The sequence below is a fragment of the Aegilops tauschii genome, chromosome 3, assembly GCF_002575655.3.
Source record: "Aegilops tauschii subsp. strangulata cultivar AL8/78 chromosome 3, Aet v6.0, whole genome shotgun sequence".
NCBI lineage: Eukaryota > Viridiplantae > Streptophyta > Magnoliopsida > Poales > Poaceae > Aegilops > Aegilops tauschii.
Genome location: NC_053037.3, coordinates 573893426 through 573912934, shown reverse-complemented (window position 1 = coordinate 573912934; position 19509 = coordinate 573893426). Strand labels below are relative to the sequence as shown.

The window sequence follows — 19509 nt, the reverse complement described above, 5'->3', positions numbered from 1 at the left end:
CCAGCGTTGTGTGCAGAATTGTCTCCATAAACAGATCGGGCGCAATGTTCACGCTTATGTGGATGATATTGTGGTTAAATCCATCAAGGAGGAAACCCTGATAGATGACTTAAGGGAAACCTTCGATAATCTCCGGGTCTACAAGATGATGCTTAACCCGGCCAAATGTGTTTTTGGCGTTCCTGCAGGCAAGCTATTGGGCTTCTTGGTTTCTGACAGAGGCATTGAGGCTAACCCGGAGAAGATCAAGGCTATCACCTCCCTAGCTAAACCGGCATGTATAAATGATGTTCAGCGTTTGGCGGGTCGCATCGCTGCTTTAAGCCGGTTCATAAGCCGCTTGGGTGAGAAGGCTATGCCCTTATATCAGTTGATGAAGAAAACTGATAACTTTGTCTGAAATGATGCAGCTAATACCGCTTTTGAGGATTTGAAAAAGCAACTGGCAGAGCCCCCCGTCCTTGCTGCTCCGGTTGATAAGGAGCCCTTGCTACTGTATGTGGCAGCAAACACACGAGCCGTCAGTGTGGCTATTGTGGTGGAGCGTAAGGAGACGGGTAGGGAGCATCCGGTTCAGCGGCCGGTTTATTATGTCAGTGAGGTGCTTATTGAGTCCAAGCAGCGGTACCCGCATTGGCAGAAGCTCGTATATGGTGTGTTCATGGCGAGCCGAAAACTCAAGCATTATTTTCAGGGTCATCCCATCACTGTGGTCAGTTCTGCCCCTCTTGGGGATATTATCCAGAACAGAGAGGCTACAGGGAGAATTGCTAAGTGGGCTATAGAACTTGGACCTCATGGCCTCAAATATGTGCCACGCACTGCTGTTAAATCTCAGGCTTTGGTGGATTTTATCAATGATTGGACAGAGTCACAAGTGCCTGAGCAAAAGCCGGATAACACTTATTGGACTATTCACTTTGATGGGTCCAGGCAGCTGGAGGGCTCGGGGGCTGGCGTTGTATTGGCTTCCCCTAGGGGTGACAAGTTCCAGTATGTGCTACAATTGATGTTTCCTTGCACTAACAATGCGGCTGAATACGAGGCTTTACTCCACGGTCTTCGGGTGGCTAAGGAGATGAGCTTAAGCCGGGTAAGGTGCTTCGGGGACTCAGATTTGGTGGCTCAACAAGTATCAGGCACCTGGGATTCTAAGGATTCTCTCATGGCGGCTTATCGCCGCGAGGTTGATGCCATTGCTGGGCACTTTCAGGGATATCAAGTGGAGCACATTGATCGCAGGAAGAACGAGGCGACTGATGCTTTAAGCCGGCTAGGCTCTCGGCGAAAGCCGGTGCCGCCTAACACTTTCCAGGATGTCCTGTATAACCCTTCGGTTAAGTTGCCTACAGAGGAGGACTTGGCTATCCCTGACCCGGAGGCACGACTAGTGGCGGCTCTTCATGTCATACCAGACTGGACAATGCCATATCTGGCTTATATAACCCGGGGAGAGTTGCCTGAGGATGAAACTTTGGCCAGGCAAATAACCCGGCGGGCCAAGTCAATGATTGTTATCAACGGCGAGTTGCATCATCGTAGTGTTTCAGGGGCGTTTCAGCGTTGTATCTCCCCTGAGGAAGGTCAATAGATCTTGCGCGAGATCCATGAAGGGGATTGTGGCCATCATGCCGGTTCAAAATCTCTTGTGGCCAAGGCTTTCCGTCATGGTTTTTATTGGCTGACGGCTCACGCTGATGCAGAGGACTTGGTCAGTAAATGTGATGGTTGCCAAAGGTTCTCACGACGGGCTCATGTGCCGGCTCAGGAGTTGAGGATGATCCCAATCACTTGGCCCTTTGCGGTCTGGGGGCTTGATATGGTTGGGCCTTTTAAACGATCCAAGGATAAGAAGACCCACCTCTTGGTGGCCGTTGACAAATTCACGAAGTGGGTGGAGGTTGAGCCAGTTAGCAAGTGCGATGCAGCCACGGCGGTTCAATTTATGAAAAAGGTGATTTTCCGCTTCGGCTTTCCGCACAGCATCATAACTGACAATGGCACCAATTTATCCAAGGGTGCTATGGAAGAATTTTGTCAACGGGAGCATATCCGACTTGATGTTTCCTCAGTGGCTCATCCCCAATCCAATGGTCAAGCTGAGAGAGCTAACCAGGAGATTCTGAAGGGCATCAAACCCCGGCTTTTGGTCCCTTTGCAACGGACGCCGGGTTGTTGGGTGGAGGAGCTGCCCTCCGTCTTATGGAGCATCAACACTACTCCTAACAGGTCTACTGGCTTCACGCCTTTCTTCATGGTTTATGGAGCAGAAGCAGTCCTCCCCAGCGACATCCGTCACGATTCGCCTCGTGTGGCGGCTTATGTTGAGACGGATAATGAACAGGCGCGCCAAGATGCTCTGGACTTGTTGGACGAACAACGTGATGTGGCGGCAGCCCGTTCAGCGATTTACCAACAAGACCTGCGCCGTTATCATAGCCGCCGGGTCAAATCCCGGGTCTTCCAGGAAGGCGACCTTGTGCTCCAGCTCATCCAGGATCAAACTGATGCACACAAGTTATCCCCACCTTGGGAAGGGCCCTTTGTGGTCAGTAAGAACTTGCACAACGGGTCATATTATCTCATTGATATTCGGGAACATAAGGATTCGCGTAAATCTGAGGAGGAGACCCGTCGGCCATGGAATATAGCTCAGCTTCGGCCTTACTACACTTGAGCTGCCGGCTCTCGTGGTGTACATATTTATCTCAGACATGTATATATTATGATAAGCAATAAAGCAGGACCTCTGTCCTTTTTCTCCTCCAATTATGTGTGTGTCATTTTTTACATGCTAATTTGAAAGGAGGATCCGGCTTATGATCGTATTCGAGTCTAGCCGTAAGCAGTAAGGTCACTTGGGGGCTTCCTGTTCAAACATGGGTCGTATTCGAACCAAAGAGAGCATAGCTGTCGATACCCATTTGATTGGCAAAGTGCCGAGCTCATTGGGAGGTTTCCTTTGGTCATATTTGAATCATAGTTTAACCCCTCTGAGAGCCGACGTGGATCGTATTCGAATCGGCGTCGTTAAACAATTTTCAGAATCACTTGGGGGCTTCCTGTTCAAACATAGGTCGTATTCGAACCAAAGAGAACATAGCTGTCGATACCCTCTTGATTGGCATCGCCACACCCACTGGGGGCTATATGATCGCATCCGAATCTTAGCTTAACCCCTTTGGACCGGGTTTCTGGTCGTATTCGAACCGGAAGCCCCTAAGTTTTTATATTTTATCACAAGTCTACTCTGATCATGTCAAAGTATGTACTGCCGGGTCTCACTTGCCGGCTTAATTTTGGTTTATCTTGTTAGTTGAACATCAGGGATGTCATCAAGACAGGTAAATTCGAGTTAAGGTACCAACCAAGCTACCCGGGTTATTTAAACCGGAAGTATGCTTACAGGCCGTTAAGTGTGTTATCACGGCTATGTTCAGAGTATAGTTAACAACCAGTCTTTTTTGGTTCGTATGCCGGGTTATCCATTTTAAACACCTGATTCTCAGGGCGGTAAGCCGCCTTGAGACTTGTGATTTGCCTTTCTATGCAGATACTTGAAGGTACTTTTTAAGGTTGAGAAGGACAAAGGGATAATTATGACCCGGAGGAACACCAAAAGAATAACTTCAAGGGGTTTCAGCATTCATTACGTGCACGATGGCACGGCAGAGATAAATTGTTGCACTTATTCTATTACAAAAATCCTTCAAAGTCTCAAGGGTGGAGCGTTGCTCGGAGAACCGCCGGCCGCTTTATGACGCCTGCTGAGTTGAAGTCCCCGGCTCGTCTTCTGCTCCGGCTGATCCCAAGACCTCGAAGGTTGACGTTTTCCAGTCGATGCCGCTGAGAGCTTCGAACTGGGCTTCTTCGTCGATTAACCCGGCCGGGTCAATCTCCGGGGCGAAGGTGTGCTGACGAGCCGGAGGGATCAGGTTGAGGGCTTCATAGCGTGGGGTTGGAATCCTCCAATTCTCCGCGTCAAAACCCGGCTGGTACTTGGTCAAGTCGGTGTCGTTCCCGATGAGGGTAGCCACCGGGCGTACAGCCTTCACACATGTCGCGAAGTCCTTTTGGTCGAAGGCTGAGCCGTCTTCCTTCAGGCTTGGGTAACCCAGGGCGATGTCTGCCGGGTCTAGCTCCAGCAGGAATGCTTTGGCCCGGCTCAGCGCGGCGATTGCTCCGGCTCTCGCGGAGGCCCGTTGTAGCTCCTGGATCCGTTGTGGCAGAACAGCGAGCCGGCGCAGGACTTCGGCCAGATGAGTTGGCACCTCGTTGGATAGGGCCACCACAGCTAAGGCACGCTGTGACCCGGTGTAGAGATGTTCCACCAGGGTGTACACGGCCTTTAGCTTGGTGACCACGCTCTGGTTGAGGTTGGCACTCCTAGGACCTGTTTAATAAAGATCAGATAAGCCGGTGACAAGGATGAATCATAACATATACAGACTTGATGAAAGCCGGCGAGGCGACTTACCGAAGATAGCAGCCACCATTTGGGAAACCTGGCGCTTTAGGCCGGAGAGCTCAGCGGTCTTCTCGGTGAGGGCCTTCTCCGCCTGTTCGGCCCGGGTCACCAGTGCGGTTTTCTCCTCAGCCCAGGCCTTCCGCTCAGCATCGAATTCAGTCTTCAGCTTCTCTTGAGCGGCGATGCTGGAGACAAACTTGGCGTTTGCCTTCCGGGTCTCCATCTCTTGTGTCTTTAGCCGGCTCTTAAGATCTGCAAGGTCTGACTCTAATTTTTTGCCAACAGCCTGCATATATTTCCGGGTTGTTAACAGTCATTATATAAGTCCCAAGCACTTTCCAAGCAAAGACACTTGGCACTTGGGGGCTAATGCATATTGAACGTATCTATCTACGTACTACCGGTTCATTTAAGTAAGCCGGAATCTAAGTCTACAACATATTCAAGTATAAGTTATAGACTTGGGGGCTAGCATGACAAGGATCACTATGCAGAAAATAAGAAGACAGCAGAAGGTTACCTCAGATTTTTGTTGGATCTGGTTGACCATGGCGATTTCGGCGTCCCGGCTCTTGTGAACTTGGCTGATGTAGCCAGAGACGAGCTCTCCAATGCTCAAATCGGTGTAGCTGGAGAGGTCCAGATTCACCCGGTGGGGCTGCAGCAACTCCCCCTTCGTGGAGCATTTGGCCAGCACGATCGGTCTCCCCGGCTCAACATACTCCGTCCGGGTAATTACCACGTCCGGGTCGTCAGTTGATGGGGCGGAGCCGGAGGCCTCCGGGTTAACCGACGCTTCGGTTGTTGTCTTGGTAGTTGGGGCAGGGGCTTCAGGTGCCGTGTCCATAGGAATGGTGGCTTCGGGGGCGGCGGCAGCTGGCGGCTCTTGAGCCGTCGTCTCCGGCTCAGGCAAGTCTGGCACTCCGGCTGACCTGGTCTTCTTTGTTCTTTTGGTGAGCTTTGCCTGGGCACTGAAAAGACAGAAGTGTTAGGCATACAAAGAGTAAGTACAGACAGATAATGTAAGGAGATTGTTATTACCCGGGTGCAGTTTTGAAGGCCGGCAGACTTGACTGCATGGAGTCACCCGAAGAGGGGGAGGTCTCCTGGTAATTGGAATCAGAAGAGTTGAGTGGCTGACGGATGACACCCGCCAACGGATGAAAAGGGTACAGGTGAGAAAAAACCTCAGTACGACGTTTCCTTGTTGCGTCGGGTAACCCGGCGGAGAGGTCGGTGTCCTTGCGGGCCCGGGTGTGACGCCGGCTTTCGTGAACCTGCTGCTTCAAAAGAAATTGAGGGTCTTGATGAGCTAACGGATGAGAAAAGCTTACTTTCCGGGTTACTCTTCGGACTTTCAGCTGTGGCAAAGGCTCCGAGTCGGAGGAAAGTGATGTTACCTCTTCAATCACCGGGTTACTGGCGCCGGTGTCATCCTGTCAATAAGCAAAATGTTGATAAGGCGGACAACAGCAAACAATAAATATGGCAAGAGTTTAAAGGTTTAAGGGTTACCTCTGACTCGGAGCTGTCGCTTAATTGCAGCAGCTCCGAAGCAGTGGGTCTGCTTCCCTTTTTGCGAGGGGCGGCTTTCTTCGCCTTCCTGGCCTTCTTGGCCGCCTCATGGTCATATTTGACCCGCCAGAATTTGTCATCAACCTGAGAAGTACAGTAATGAATTTTTAAAACGGTCAAGATCAAGGTGACATGCAAAAGAAGTTGAAAGATTAAAGTCAGCGGCTTACCGCTGGGGCTGGATTGGTCTTGCAGAACGGGGCTAGCCCGGTCCTTCCACAGTCTGCCAGGCTCTTGTTTAACAGAGCCTTGGTCTCTTCTTCAGCAACGTCTTCTGGAAGATCATTGCGACTGTGCCTCTGCGGGTCATCCTTTCGCCCGGTGTACTCACACATTAAGCCGGGGCGGCGGCTCAATGGGATCACCCGCCATGAGATCCAGACCCGGACCAGATCAATTCCGTTCAGACCGTTGCCTAGCAGGGCCTTGATCTTGTTGATCGTTGGAAGTAGAGGCTGGCGTTCCGCGGCAGTAAGTTTGTCGGATAACGGGTGAGTCGGTTCCAGGCGTGTTGGGCGAAAGCCGGGCAGTGGATTCTCGTCAGCCGGGGACGTGTCTTGGCAGTAGAACCAAGTCATATTCCAGTCCTTAGGGTGGCTCGGCGGCTCTGCGTAAGGGAACAAACAGTCCCTACGTCGCTGGATGGAGATGCCGCCTAACTCTAGACTTGGCCCGTTGGCACACTCATTTTGGCGGTCCAAATAAAACAGCTCTCTGAAGAGCAGCAGACTCGGCTCTTCTCCAAGATATACTTCACAAAAGACTTGGAAGTTGCAGATGTTGGATATGGAGTTGGGTCCTATATCCTGAGGCCGAAGGTCAAAGAAGTTGAGCACGTCCCGGAAGAATTTTGAGCCGGGCGGTGCGAAGCCCCGGCTCATATGGTCCGCAAAGATCACTACCTCCCCGTCCCTCGGCTGTGGTCTTTCTTCTGACGGATCATGGGCACGGTAGGACATCACTTCCTTCTTGGGCAGATATCCGGACTAAACGAAGTTGGCCAGGGTCTCGTCAGTGACGTTGGATCTCATCCAGTTGCAAGTGATGGGAGCCTTGGGAGGCATGGTGAAGGTTGGTGGTCTATAATAAAGAGAAAAGTATCCGGGTCAATTATAAGCCGGAAATCTATTGTTCCAAACTAAGGTGGCGGCTTATGAAGGGGACTAATGATATGTATTCAGATATGGTGGGTTATCTAAGCCGTAGGAGCATTCAGAATAAGTTGGTCATCTACGGTTTACTACAGTTAAGCCGGAAGAATCTACAGAGCATGGTTCTCCTTAAACCGGAAAGTTCTACGGCGCGTGTTTTCTTTAAGCCGGACATGTAAGCCGCCGAGATTCAATGGTTGCAGTTTTTACTAAGTGTGGTAAAACAGGTTTCACATACTACCGTAACTTTTTTGGATCAAAATGGTCGGAGCAGAGAAAATTTTCTAGACCTAAAAAACAGAGGCAGGAGAAGTTCTTGAGGTTGAACACAGTCCTTATGCAGTAAAAAGAGGGTTTCTTGCAGATGAAATGGGTCTCAAACATCTACCGCAGTGGTTCTACGCAAGGTTAAAGATCAACCAACTACGGTGACTACAAGAGCTACTGAGGTTTGCGGCAATGGTGATGAACGCGAAGAACACAAGATGAACCCTACAGCAGATCTATCTGACAGGGCAAAGGAGACTCACTGGAGTTGGAAAGGGCGGAGGTCGCTGCCGTGAATCTGGTCCGAATCAGGGTGATGCAGCGGCCGGGTTGATGAAGACCAGGGGCGCGATGGCGGCGGAGCTCAGGCAGAGAAGCGACGGCGCGAGGAGGAAGAAGGAGAGCGTGAGAAGAGAAGTGTTGGGCCGGCCTATTTATAAGGCAGGGTCATAAGTGGGTGCGAGATTCAAGGAGACCACGGCGTGGTTATCTCCCCCTTACGACGCCTCGATTTTTGTGAGGACAGTAAAAGCAAAGATCCGTTGCGGATCTGGCGGAGTAAAAAACGGACTTAATGGAGGATGACGTCACGGCGGATTATCCGGAGTCCAGAGGATGACGTCACTCCGGGTTATGGTCTTCACATGAATGGTGAGCCGGAGATTTTTCTCTGTCGGCAGAGTTGAAGATTGACCTGAGCCGGCTCAAGTCAATCTGGGGCCTAATGTTGAGGATATAGACCTTAGAGTCACCCGCCAGGAGGGGCCGGGTTACTCTTCGGATGATCATTGCCAGAAGCCCGGAGCCAAGTTTCAAGATGATGGGCCAGAGATGGGCTGAGACCCGGATATGGCTTAAAGCCTGTAGTTACAATCATTGTTATAGTAGACTTGTAGTGTAAGGCAGGTATTGCTTAGAGTCCGAGCCGGATGCTCTTATGAGCCGGCCGGGACTCTAAGGGCTGCTGGGCGTCAACCTCCCTACATAAAGGGAGGACCCGGCAGCGGTTTAAGGGCGACAACAATCTGATCGAGAGCCGGGCATAGCTGTTTAGCTCCCTGGCGATCGTAACCCTAATCAATAACACCTCAAACTGGATGTAGGCTTTTACCTTCACCGTAAGGGGCCGAACCAGTATAAATCCTCGTGTTCCTTGTCCCACATAACCCCTTCAAGCTTCCTAGCTGCGATGGTTCCACGACTAAGTCCTAGCTCGAGGACATCTGCCGTGACAATTCCACGACAGTATTGCAATCCGGTTTTTATTGGCCTACTCTCTTCAAGGATGCCCGTAAGTTTGTTTTATCTTGTGATGAATGTCAAAGAATTGGTAATATTACTAGACGTCAAGAAATGCCTATGAATTATTCACTTGTTATTGAACCATTTGGCGTTTGGGGCTTTGATTATATGGGACATTTTCCTGCCTCTAATGGATACACACATATGTTAGTTGATGTTGATTACGTTACTAAGTGGGTAGAAGCTATTCCAACTAGTAGTGTTGATCATAACACTTCTATTAAAATGCTTAAAGAAGTTATTTTTCCGAGGTTTGGAGTCCCTAGATATTTAATGACTGATGGTGGTTCACATTTTATTCATGGTGCTTTCCGTAAAATGCTTGCTAAATATGATGTTAATCATAGAATTGCATCTCCTTATTACCCATAATCTAGTGGCCAAGTAGAATTGAGTAATAGAGAGCTCAAATTAATTTTGCAAAAGACTGTTAATAGATCTAGAAAGAATTGGTCCAAGAAACTTGATGATGCATTATGGGCCTATAGAACTGCATATAAAAATCCTATGGGTATGTCTCCATATAAAATGGTTTATGGAAAAGCATGTCACTTACCTCTCGAACTAGAACATAAGGCTTATTGGGCTATTAAAGAGCTCAATTATGATTTCAAACTTGCCGGTGAGAAGAGGTTATTTGTCATTAGCTCACTTGATGAATGGAGAACCCAAGCTTATGAGAATGCCAAATTGTTTAAATAAAAAGTTAAAAGATGGCATGACAAAAGAATACAAAAGCGTGAGTTTAATGTAGGTGATTATGTGTTGCTATACAACTCTCGTTTAAGATTTTTTGCAGGAAAACTTCTCGCTAAATGGGAGCGCCCTTACGTTATCGAGGAGGTCTATCGTTCCGGTGCCATAAAAATCAACAACTTCGAAGGCACAAATCCGAAGGTGGTGAACGATCAAAGAATCAAACATTATATCTCAGGTAATCCTATAAATGTTGAAACCAATGTTATTGAAACCGTAACCCCGGAGGAATACATAAGGGACACTTTCCGGAACGTTTCAGACTCCGAAAAGGAATAGGTATGTGGTACGGTAAGTAAACCAACTCCAAAACAGTTCTAATGGCAATTTTTCTCCGTTTTGGAATATTTAGAAAAATAGAAAAATAAGAAGCAGTCCTGGAAGGACACGAGGCCTCCACGAGGGTGGAGGGCGCGCCCTACCCCCCTGGGCGCGCCCCCTGCCTCGTGGGCACCTCGTGTGCTCTCCGGACTCCGTTTTCTTGCACGTTACGTATTTTGGTCGGTAAAAGTTCATTATATACTCCCGAAGGTTTTGACTCCCGTATCGCACAATTGTCCTCTGTTCTTGTTTTGAGCTGTTTTCTGTCAGGGTTGTCAAGGCCAGGCATCATGTCGGCCCCCTCCTCCAACAATGGTGACAACGATGCTTGGCTAATGAAGATAGAGCTGAAGAGGGAAGAACCCATGGAGATTAACAAGGATGAAGGGATCAAGAAGGCCACGAAGGACCAAGTTCCGGCAACAGAAGACATTCTTCAACTTGATCACAATCTTCTTACCCCAACTGAGATCGAAGCTTTCAAGATGATTGAGTTAGCTCGTATACAAAACAAGTATCTCACACATGAAAATATTTTGTTGAAGGAGCATATCGTTGCACTCAAGGGCATTATCCGCAAGTTGGAGGATCTCTTACGCTCGATGTGCGACTACCCATCATCACCACCATCTTCTTCACCAACAAAGGAGACATAATCACATGGGTATGGGCACTCCCCTTGGCAACTGCCAAGCTTGGGGGAGATGCCCCGGTATCGTATCACAATCACACTCCTATCTTTACCGTTTTTCTTAGTTCAATCCTTTTAGTAGTATCTTGATCTAGTAGAATAAAGTTTTGGTATGATCTAGTTTTGAGTTTTGCTTTATGATCTTTCTATGTAATCGAGTCCGTGAGTTATATAATAAATATTAGTGTTGAGTCAAGGGCTTGATTATTTTGCTATGATCTTGAGTGAATAAAAGAAAAGAGAAAGAATAAAAAGAAACAAAGAGATCATATTGATCTTATGGAGAGTAATGACTTCACATAGAAAGAGTATAATGATTAAAAGTTGTTGAGAGTTGACAAACATAGTTTTGGTCATCGTTGCAATTAATAGGAAGTAATAAAGAAAGAGAGGTTTCACATATAAATATAATATCTTGGACATCTTTTATGATTGTGAGCACTCATTAAAATATGACATGCTAAAGAGTTGATGTTGGAAAAGGAAGACAACGTAATGGGTTATGTTTTCTTATATCTGAGATAAAGTATATTGTCATGGATCATCCAACATGTTGAGCTTGCCTTTCCCCCTCATGCTAGCCAAATTCTTTGCACCAAGTAGAGATACTACTTGTGCTTCCAAAAAACCTTAAACCAGTTTTGCCATGAGAGTCCACCATATCTACCTATGGATTGAGTAAGATCCTTCAAGTAAGTTGTCATCGGTGCAAGCAATAAAAATTGCTCTCTAAATATGTATGATTGATTGGTGTGGAGGAAATAAGCTTTATACGATCTTGTGATGTGGAAGAAATAAAAGCGACGGACTGCATAATAAAGGTGTATATCACAAGTGGCAATATAAAGTGACGCTCTTTTGCATTAAGATTTTGTGCATCTAACCATAAAAGCGCATGGCAACCTCTGCTTCCCTCTGCGAAGGGCCTATCTTTTACTATTATCTTCTACCTTATGCAAGAGTCATGGTGATCTTCACCTTTCCTTTTAATATTTTATCCTTTGGCAAGCACAGTGTGTTGGAAAGATCCTGATATATATATCTAATTGGATGTAAGTTAGCATGAACTATTATTGTTGACATTACCCTTGAGGTAAAAGGTTGGGAGGCGAAACTATAAGCCCCTATATTTCTCTGTATCCTGTTAAAACTCCGTAACCACAAGTATTGCGTGAGTGTTAGCAATTATGAAAGACTAAATGATAGTTGAGTATGTGGACTTGCTAGAAAGCTCTGCCATAGAATCTTTCTGATGTTATGATAAATTGCAATTGCCTCAATGACTGAGATTATAGTTTGTTAGTTCTCAATAAAGTTTCTGATTTATACTTTGCTTTGTGAATAGATTATTACTTGAGCATAAGGAATCATATGACAATATCCATATATGTTGTTGTTATAAGAATAATCATGATGCCCTCATGTCCATATTTTATTTTATCGACACCTCTACCTCTAAACATGTGGACATATTTATCGTTATCGGCTTTCGCTTGAGGACAAGCGAGGTCTAAGCTTGGGGGAGTTGATACTTCCATTTTGCATCATGCTTTTATATCGATGTTTATTGCATTATGGGCTGTTATTACATATTATGTCACAATACTTATGCCTATTCTCTCTTATTTTACAAGGTTTACATCACTACAAGAAATATGTCAACTTGTGACCCTCACTATTGGCCGCTGAAAGGTCATAGTTTTTCATTTGCGACCTTTTTTTGACCAAAAACAGAAGGTCAAAAGCTGGCAGTCTTAAACTGAAATTAACAACCTTCTTTGGGATATGTAAAAGGTCGTTGGTTCCACGACCAAATTTTTGGTCACTAGCAACCTCCCCAAACCATTTAGGCATCCAGCGTGGCAAGCTGATGTGGCACAAGAATCAGCCCGGTCCGATTCGGTTTTCTACATGGGCCTAGCCCAACAATTCGGCCTTTTTAATGTTTATTTTTCCTATTAATTTTTGCTAGCTACATGGGCCTGGCCCAACAATTCGGCCTTCTTATTTCATTCCATTTCGCAGTCCATTTCATTAAGCCTTTTTTATAGTTTTTCATAAATGCAAATTATTCCAGTCCACAATTGTTTGGGCCATAGCCTTTTTAGAGCCCAAATACTATTCGATCCAGTAGAACATTCATCTTTTTCATTCACATATTTCATTTTACACATTTCAAATGCAAACAATCAATAATTCTCTCAATTAAATGATCAAATCCACAAACTCACAACAGCACATACATGTGTGCACGATCCAACAACTGTACATATACACTAAAAAAATACACAGGCACCATCAACTAAAACTATGGTGCACATCTCCAGGCTTCTTCTGATCTTCTGTTAGAGCAGCAGCAACCTTGACGACATTAGATCTTGATCTACATAAATTATTAGTGAGATACAGTGGAAGTTAAATCATTGCCAATAAAATATATCCATTCAAGAGAATAAAAATTATACATAAATGCCCAAATGCCTCAGTTCAGCAAGCACTAAGCATGGCATAGCAAAACTTCCAAAACTTGACTGCAACACATTAACATATGAAGCATAATGATAAAACAGAACAATGGATTTACTGTGTCAATATTCTGGTGACCCTGTCATTTGTTACATGATACACTCATGTGTACATATTCTGATAACCATTACCATCTAACCAAGAACAACATGGACATGATACCAGTTACCTACCAAGACATAGAAAGTCATTCACTACAAACAATAAACAGAAAATACAGCAGAGAGAGTGTCTCTCTCACCAGATGTGGTGGTCGCTGCTGGAATTACAGAGTTCAATACAGACAAGGCAGCTTAATACAAGATAAGATAAAAAATAAGCCACATATTTTCTGCTAGCAAACAATAGGTTGAAACCATGTCATGGCTGCGAATACAGGAACTAAGTTATAATGACACTGGTCCCTTTAATGTTTTACTTTATCTGTCCATCAAGACTGAAAGTTCAAGAGAACTACTTGGATGTTATAACAGTTTCAACGCGTTTAAATAACAGTGTAACAAAAGCCAGCCATGCCTCGACGATCGTGGTATCAAAGACCACGTAGGCAAGAAAGGGGAGGGACCAAAGAACTCACCTAAACCACTCATGCCGCATCCAGCACCGCTGGCACCACCTATTCCTGCTCAAATAGAGTAGTATGTCATGGGACAGTGACTTATCAATAATAGCATTTCAGGAAAACAGGAGGTTTACATGATAGTATGTAATGGGACAGTGACCTATCAATCACATAACACAGTCCAACAGAAACATCTCTATTTGCCCCTAAACTAAACCAAGATAGTATGTATTGCAGATAAAACCAACCTACAGCAGCCATGGTACTAAGAAGAGCAGTAGGTCAGCCTCCTATACACCCAATCTACAGTAGTTGCGGCTACACCCAAACTACATCAGCAGTTCTACCGATAGCAACAGATCGAGTCAATTGTCTCACCTACAGCAGCTCACCATGAGCGAAGTTGAGGAGGGCCGGGGCAGGAGCAGCTGGATGCAGGTCGCGGGCATGGTCGGGGAAGGACGCAGGTCGTCCGAGGATCCCGTCGATGCTGTCGCTGTCTTGGTTGCCGGAGAGCTGTGGTCGTGGCTGTGTCCACATGCCTGTATCCAGCCTGCAGCCATCATACATACATTCAGTTTATTCAGCATAATCCTACTGTCATTTCCAAGCGAACTAGCCAGAGTTCTGTAGTGTAAATATGTATCTGAAAATTGAATTATTTGTATCAAGGATAGTACTATGAAATAATTTCTCGCAAACTGGTTCAGATTGCCTCTAGCATCTTTACGGTAGGCATAATGCAAATACCAATTGTTTCCATTCAACTCCTTCTACTTATGTATAATACTACAAGAGTCCAGACAGCTCCGAATTTCTAACTGAAGATTAGCAGCAGTTCAGTTTCAGTAAATTGTTCCTCAGACAGTTTCATTACACTGTCTTCCAGCACAAGCTGGTCATGTCAATGCAGCAAAGAGTATCGACCAGTAGGAACAAGGAATCTGGAAATGGCGCGTCTCACCTGGCGTCCCGGGCATGATGACAATGATGTTGAGGGTCTGCCTGCTATGGGGCAGGTCGACGACAAGTGGTGTAGTCTTGCGGGTTTTGCATCAACTTAAGCCTGAGGCACAGGCCAATCACCGTAGCCATACTGCAGTGCTGCACAGTCGGGGTGAAGGTTATCCTGCAAAGCAATTGTAAGGTGTGAACAGTGATCCCCAAAGGTTCAAGTTGGATGATAGTTCTTGACTTCTTGCATGAAACAAAATAGATTTCGTGCGAGCAGACTATGTACAGTGCAATGAGAATAATATAGGATGCTTCACTTGCAATAAGTAAATGCATCCTGAAGGTCGCAGATCCGTATACAGAATGAAGTTATGTAGGATCAGCAAGCTACTGGGAAATATAATCCCAACAAGCAAGCAAACCCGTGCGACTTATTTTTAATCTATTTAATAAAGGCACTCAGGGTTGTGTTTCTGTATGCAGCGTGCTTTCAAGATCACACTCTAAATCTCTACTGTGATATCGATGAGAAATGGCCATTTGTGCTGATTATCTTATCATGAATGTAAATCTACATTTCCACCACAAACCCAAAATGATTCTGGCTTCTTATAATGGAAGGGGATCATAGAGAAGAGATTGGAGGGCTCATGGGTGGATGAGTGCAAGATGATGCAGGAGAGAACGCCTGCAACTAAGCAATTGACATTGAATATTAACACTAGAAACCTTGAGATGGAGATGGACTAGAAACCTTGAGCAGCACCTTCTAGTCCCAGCCCGAACTCCTAACAATCACTAATAACTAGAAACCAGAACGGGGAAGCTACAGAAGTGAGCAACTCAAGGTATCATAAAATAGTAGCCGGTACTCAACCGGCCACCACATCAACACCAAGTAACTATTATACAGTACATCCTAACTCGAAACTATTATAAGGTGGATATGGCACCGTTCCTAGCATACGGATGATGAGTATACGACCAATTAGATCCACTTTTAGTACACATAATTTTAATTTCCTGTATGCCATGCGTAGCTGAGTGTTAATTACCAACACATTATTCAAATCCTTCCATGAACTGGTGCGCTTGCTGTCAAATTCGAGCTAATTGAACAGCAAAATCCTAGTAGGAAATAGCGCGCGCAAAATACAGATCATATTCGAGAAAGAGCCATGTGTTAATTGCCAATACATTGTTCAAATCCTTCCATGAACTGGTGCGCTTGCTTTCAAACTCGAGCTAATTGAACAACAAAATTCTAGGAAACAACGTGCACGAAATACAGATCATATTCGAGAAAGAGCCGTGTGCTAGCGCTGATTACTGAACTGAACTGGAGCGACTCAACGGAGACACCTAACCGGTAGAGCGAGTAACATACAAAGATGGGGAGTCAGTTGGCGGCGGCAAATCTGGCAGACCTGGAAGAGGTCGGAGAGGAGGATGGCGGCGGTGACGCCGCTGGAGTAGGCACGGCAAGACTTGAGCACCTGCGCCACCGTCCACTTGAGCGACGAGTAGAGGCGCAGCGCGCAGAGGCGGTGTAAGCGGCCTCAGCGGCCGCCTGGTCGGCGTTGGAGGCCGACGGGTGAGCAGCGCGCTGGACGCCTTCGGGTCGCCGCCCAGTAGAACCGCACAGATGGTTCGGCGCGTGATGCGCCGGGCGCCGTCGGGTCGCCGCCCATTAGAACCGCACTGTGCGCCTCCAACGCCTCTGACGGATGGATGCGGTTGGGGGGCACTGGATTTGATCTGGGATGAGGAAGAGGCGCGCCATGGCCGTCGGGTGGCGGAGGCGAGGGGAGAGGTGGAGGGCGGAAGGAAGGGGAGGACGGGGCGGCGGCGGAAGGATCGGGAGGCGGCGGGGAGAGATTGGATCGGGAGGTACAAGGTGGCGGTGGCGGCGAGGAGATCGGGAGGAGGGGTGCGATGGGGGAAGATGGCGGTGGGTGTGATGTGAGCTAGGGTTTGGGCTGTGGTGGGGGTATCTCTTTTTCATTTTTTTATTTTTCTGTAGATAGATGGATGGATGGATGTGGGATTGTGAGATGGATGGATGGATGGGCGCCATGTCATCGATCCGTGGGAAGAGTCCTGATTGGTTCAGAAAACCAGTGATTTAAAAAAGTATCTAAGTACTAAAAATAGAGGGATTTTGTTAAGTAGATATCAAAAATATTTTGCAAAATGGCACCACACAAATTTTCACTAGAGTTAGACCACATTTTGTGGATAAGAACCAATTTCTATGCATTTCTAATCTTTCTAGCTATTTTTAATCATTTTTCGAGTGCCCAAAATGAGTTTTTTATGAAGGACCTACCATATATTTGTTGCAAAGCTGTACCAAATCAATTTTCTAAAATACTAGGACATATTTAATGCACAACTGACCAAATGGTTGGGTGTCAAAAGTTTTGATCCACCTCTCATGAAAAAGACAAATTTCCGCTGATTCAGCAGGAAACGGGTCAGATTTGAACTGCAGCGTCCTCATAGTTTGCTCTTTATTTTTTCCAAAAATCATTTCTAGGTACATAAGTATCTATTTAATTAGAGAAACACCAAATGTTTTCCAAGATTCAACCACTAGCTAGGAACGGTCATGCCCACCGTTTTGACCGCATTTTGAAACGGGCATAAAAAATTCAAAAAAATAAAAAAAATTGGAGAACCTTCGCATTGTGTCATTATATGTGACCAAGTTTCCAGAAAAAATAATAAACTTGTAATACGGCAATTATTTTAAAAAAAGTGTTCTAAAAAATGAGCTATCATCTATGAAGATTCATGGCTTTCAAGCCAAATGATCAATCTTATGGCCACATTCATGTCATAGTTTGTTCAAATGACCTCAAATCATGCACAAGGGTGCATCTTGGAATTCCAAACAATGTTGCCTAAGGAAGTTTTCATTTTCTTTGGACGGAAAATTCATTTTCTATTTTCCGAGTGCCCGAAATGAGTTTTTTTTTGTGAAGGACCTACCATATATTTGTTGCAAAATTGGACCAAATCAATTTTATAAAATACTAGGCCATATTTAATGCACAATTGACAAAATTATTGGGTGTCAAAAGTTTTGATCCACCTCTGGTGAAAAAGACAAATTTCCGTCGATTCAGTAGGAAGCGGGTCAAATTTGAACTGCAGCTGCCTCATAGTTTGCTCTTTATTTTTTCCAAAAATCATTTCTAGGTACATAAGTATCTATTTACTTAGAGAAACATCAAAAGTTTTACAAGATTCAACCACTAGCTAGGAACGGTCAAGCTCGCCGTTTTGACCGCATTTTGAAACGGGCATAAAAAATTCAAAAAAAATCAAAAAATTGGAAAACCTTCGCATTGTGTCATTATATGTGACCAAGTTTCCAGGAAAAATAATAAATTTATAATACGGTAATTATTTTAAAAAAGTGTTCTCAGAAATGAGCTATCATGCGTGAAGATTCATGGCTTTCAAGCCAAATGATCAATCTTATGGCCACATTCATGGCATAGTTTGTTCAAATGATCTCAAACTGTGCACAAGGGTGCATCTTGGAATTCCAAACAATGTTGCCTAAGGGAGTTTTCATTTTCTTTGCACGAAAAATTCATTTTCCATTTTTTGAGTGCCCGAATGAGTTTTTTTTGTGAAGGACCTACCATATATTTGTTGCAAAATTGGACCAAATAAATTTTATAAAATACTAGGCCATATTTAATGCACAATTGACAAAATGGTTGGGTGTCAAAAGTTTTGATCCACCTCTGGTGAAAAAGACAAATTTCCGCCGATTCAGTAGGAAGTGGGTCAAATTTAAACTGCAGCTACCTTATTGTTTGCTCTTTATTTTTTCCAAAAATCATTTCTAGTTAAATAAGTATCTATTTAAGCATAAATACATGGTTTGGTGGCGATACATCGAGGTTTGGACGGTGGCCCAGGGCCCCAACTCCAAAGCGCGTAAACTCGCATGCCCGCCGCGTGGTCACCGCGTGACCTTGGCGTTGACATGCGTTCTGGGAGGCCTAGGCATGTCTAGTGGGTTGGGCACTCCCCAGGTAGGTGCTAGGAAGAAAATTACAACAGAAGAATCTCACGAGGAGACCGACCTATGCTCAAAGATGAATTAATAGCCAAGTGTTTGATTAGCGGTACGGAAAATGCACATGGCCAATGGGCGTGAGTTTTGGCTGAGGATGATCATATACTAAGAAGAATGTCTTCACAAATTTTCAGCTCAAAAGGAGGATCCTATGTGGTACTTGCTTTGCAAAGTACCACACTGGAAAAAAATATGAATGTTGAAGCTGGGCTCAAAATAATGAATGGATTGAGCTAAAATTTGGTGGAGGATGGTTATTTGGGCATAGGAAAGCACTATAGAAAATTGATACCATTTGGACATGCCAAAGTGGTACTTCCTTCACAATGCTCTTCTTTGGACAGAAACTTGGGAAAATTAGCGAGAGAAATTGGATGAATGAAATGAGCTCAAATTTGGTGTAGGTAAGTTACATTGGTAAGGTCATGCGCTGGTAAGTTTTTAGATCATTTGGGTAAGCCTAGCTAGTACTTACTTCACAAAGCTTCTCTCAAGGTAGAAACTTTGGAAATTTCTTGAGAAAGATTTACCAGGAAAATGGAGCTGAATATTATCATGTGGCAATGATTTGGGTATGGAAGAGTGCCCAAAAAGTTTGAGGGTAATAGGAGGGGTCTAGAAAACACTTGCTTTGCAACGTGCCAATCTGGTCATAAAATATAAATTAAACCTGGGCTCACATAGATGATTTGAGTGAGCTGCAATTTGGAGGAGGGTGATAATTTTGGCATATGAAGGAACTGTATAAATTTCATGTCATTTGGATATATAAAAAAGTACTTCCTTCACAATGCTTCTAGGTGGACAAAAACTTTGGAAATTTGCCGAGGAAGATTT

At 45.2% G+C, this 19509-nt stretch overlaps 1 protein-coding gene across 1 annotated transcript; it reads right to left on the bottom strand.

Moving 5' to 3' along the window:
- Positions 1-11961: 11961 nt before the first annotated feature.
- Positions 11962-17976, bottom strand: LOC109763965 (uncharacterized). Its single transcript, XM_020322842.4, has 5 exons — positions 16001-17976; positions 14584-14748; positions 13998-14172; positions 13635-13679; positions 11962-12914 (listed from the first exon to the last, which is right to left on the bottom strand). The coding sequence occupies exons 2-5, from the start codon at positions 14597-14599 to the stop codon at positions 12830-12832; spliced, it is 321 nt and encodes a 106-aa protein (XP_020178431.1). The 5' UTR covers positions 14600-14748; positions 16001-17976; the 3' UTR covers positions 11962-12829.
- Positions 17977-19509: the final 1533 nt, after the last annotated feature.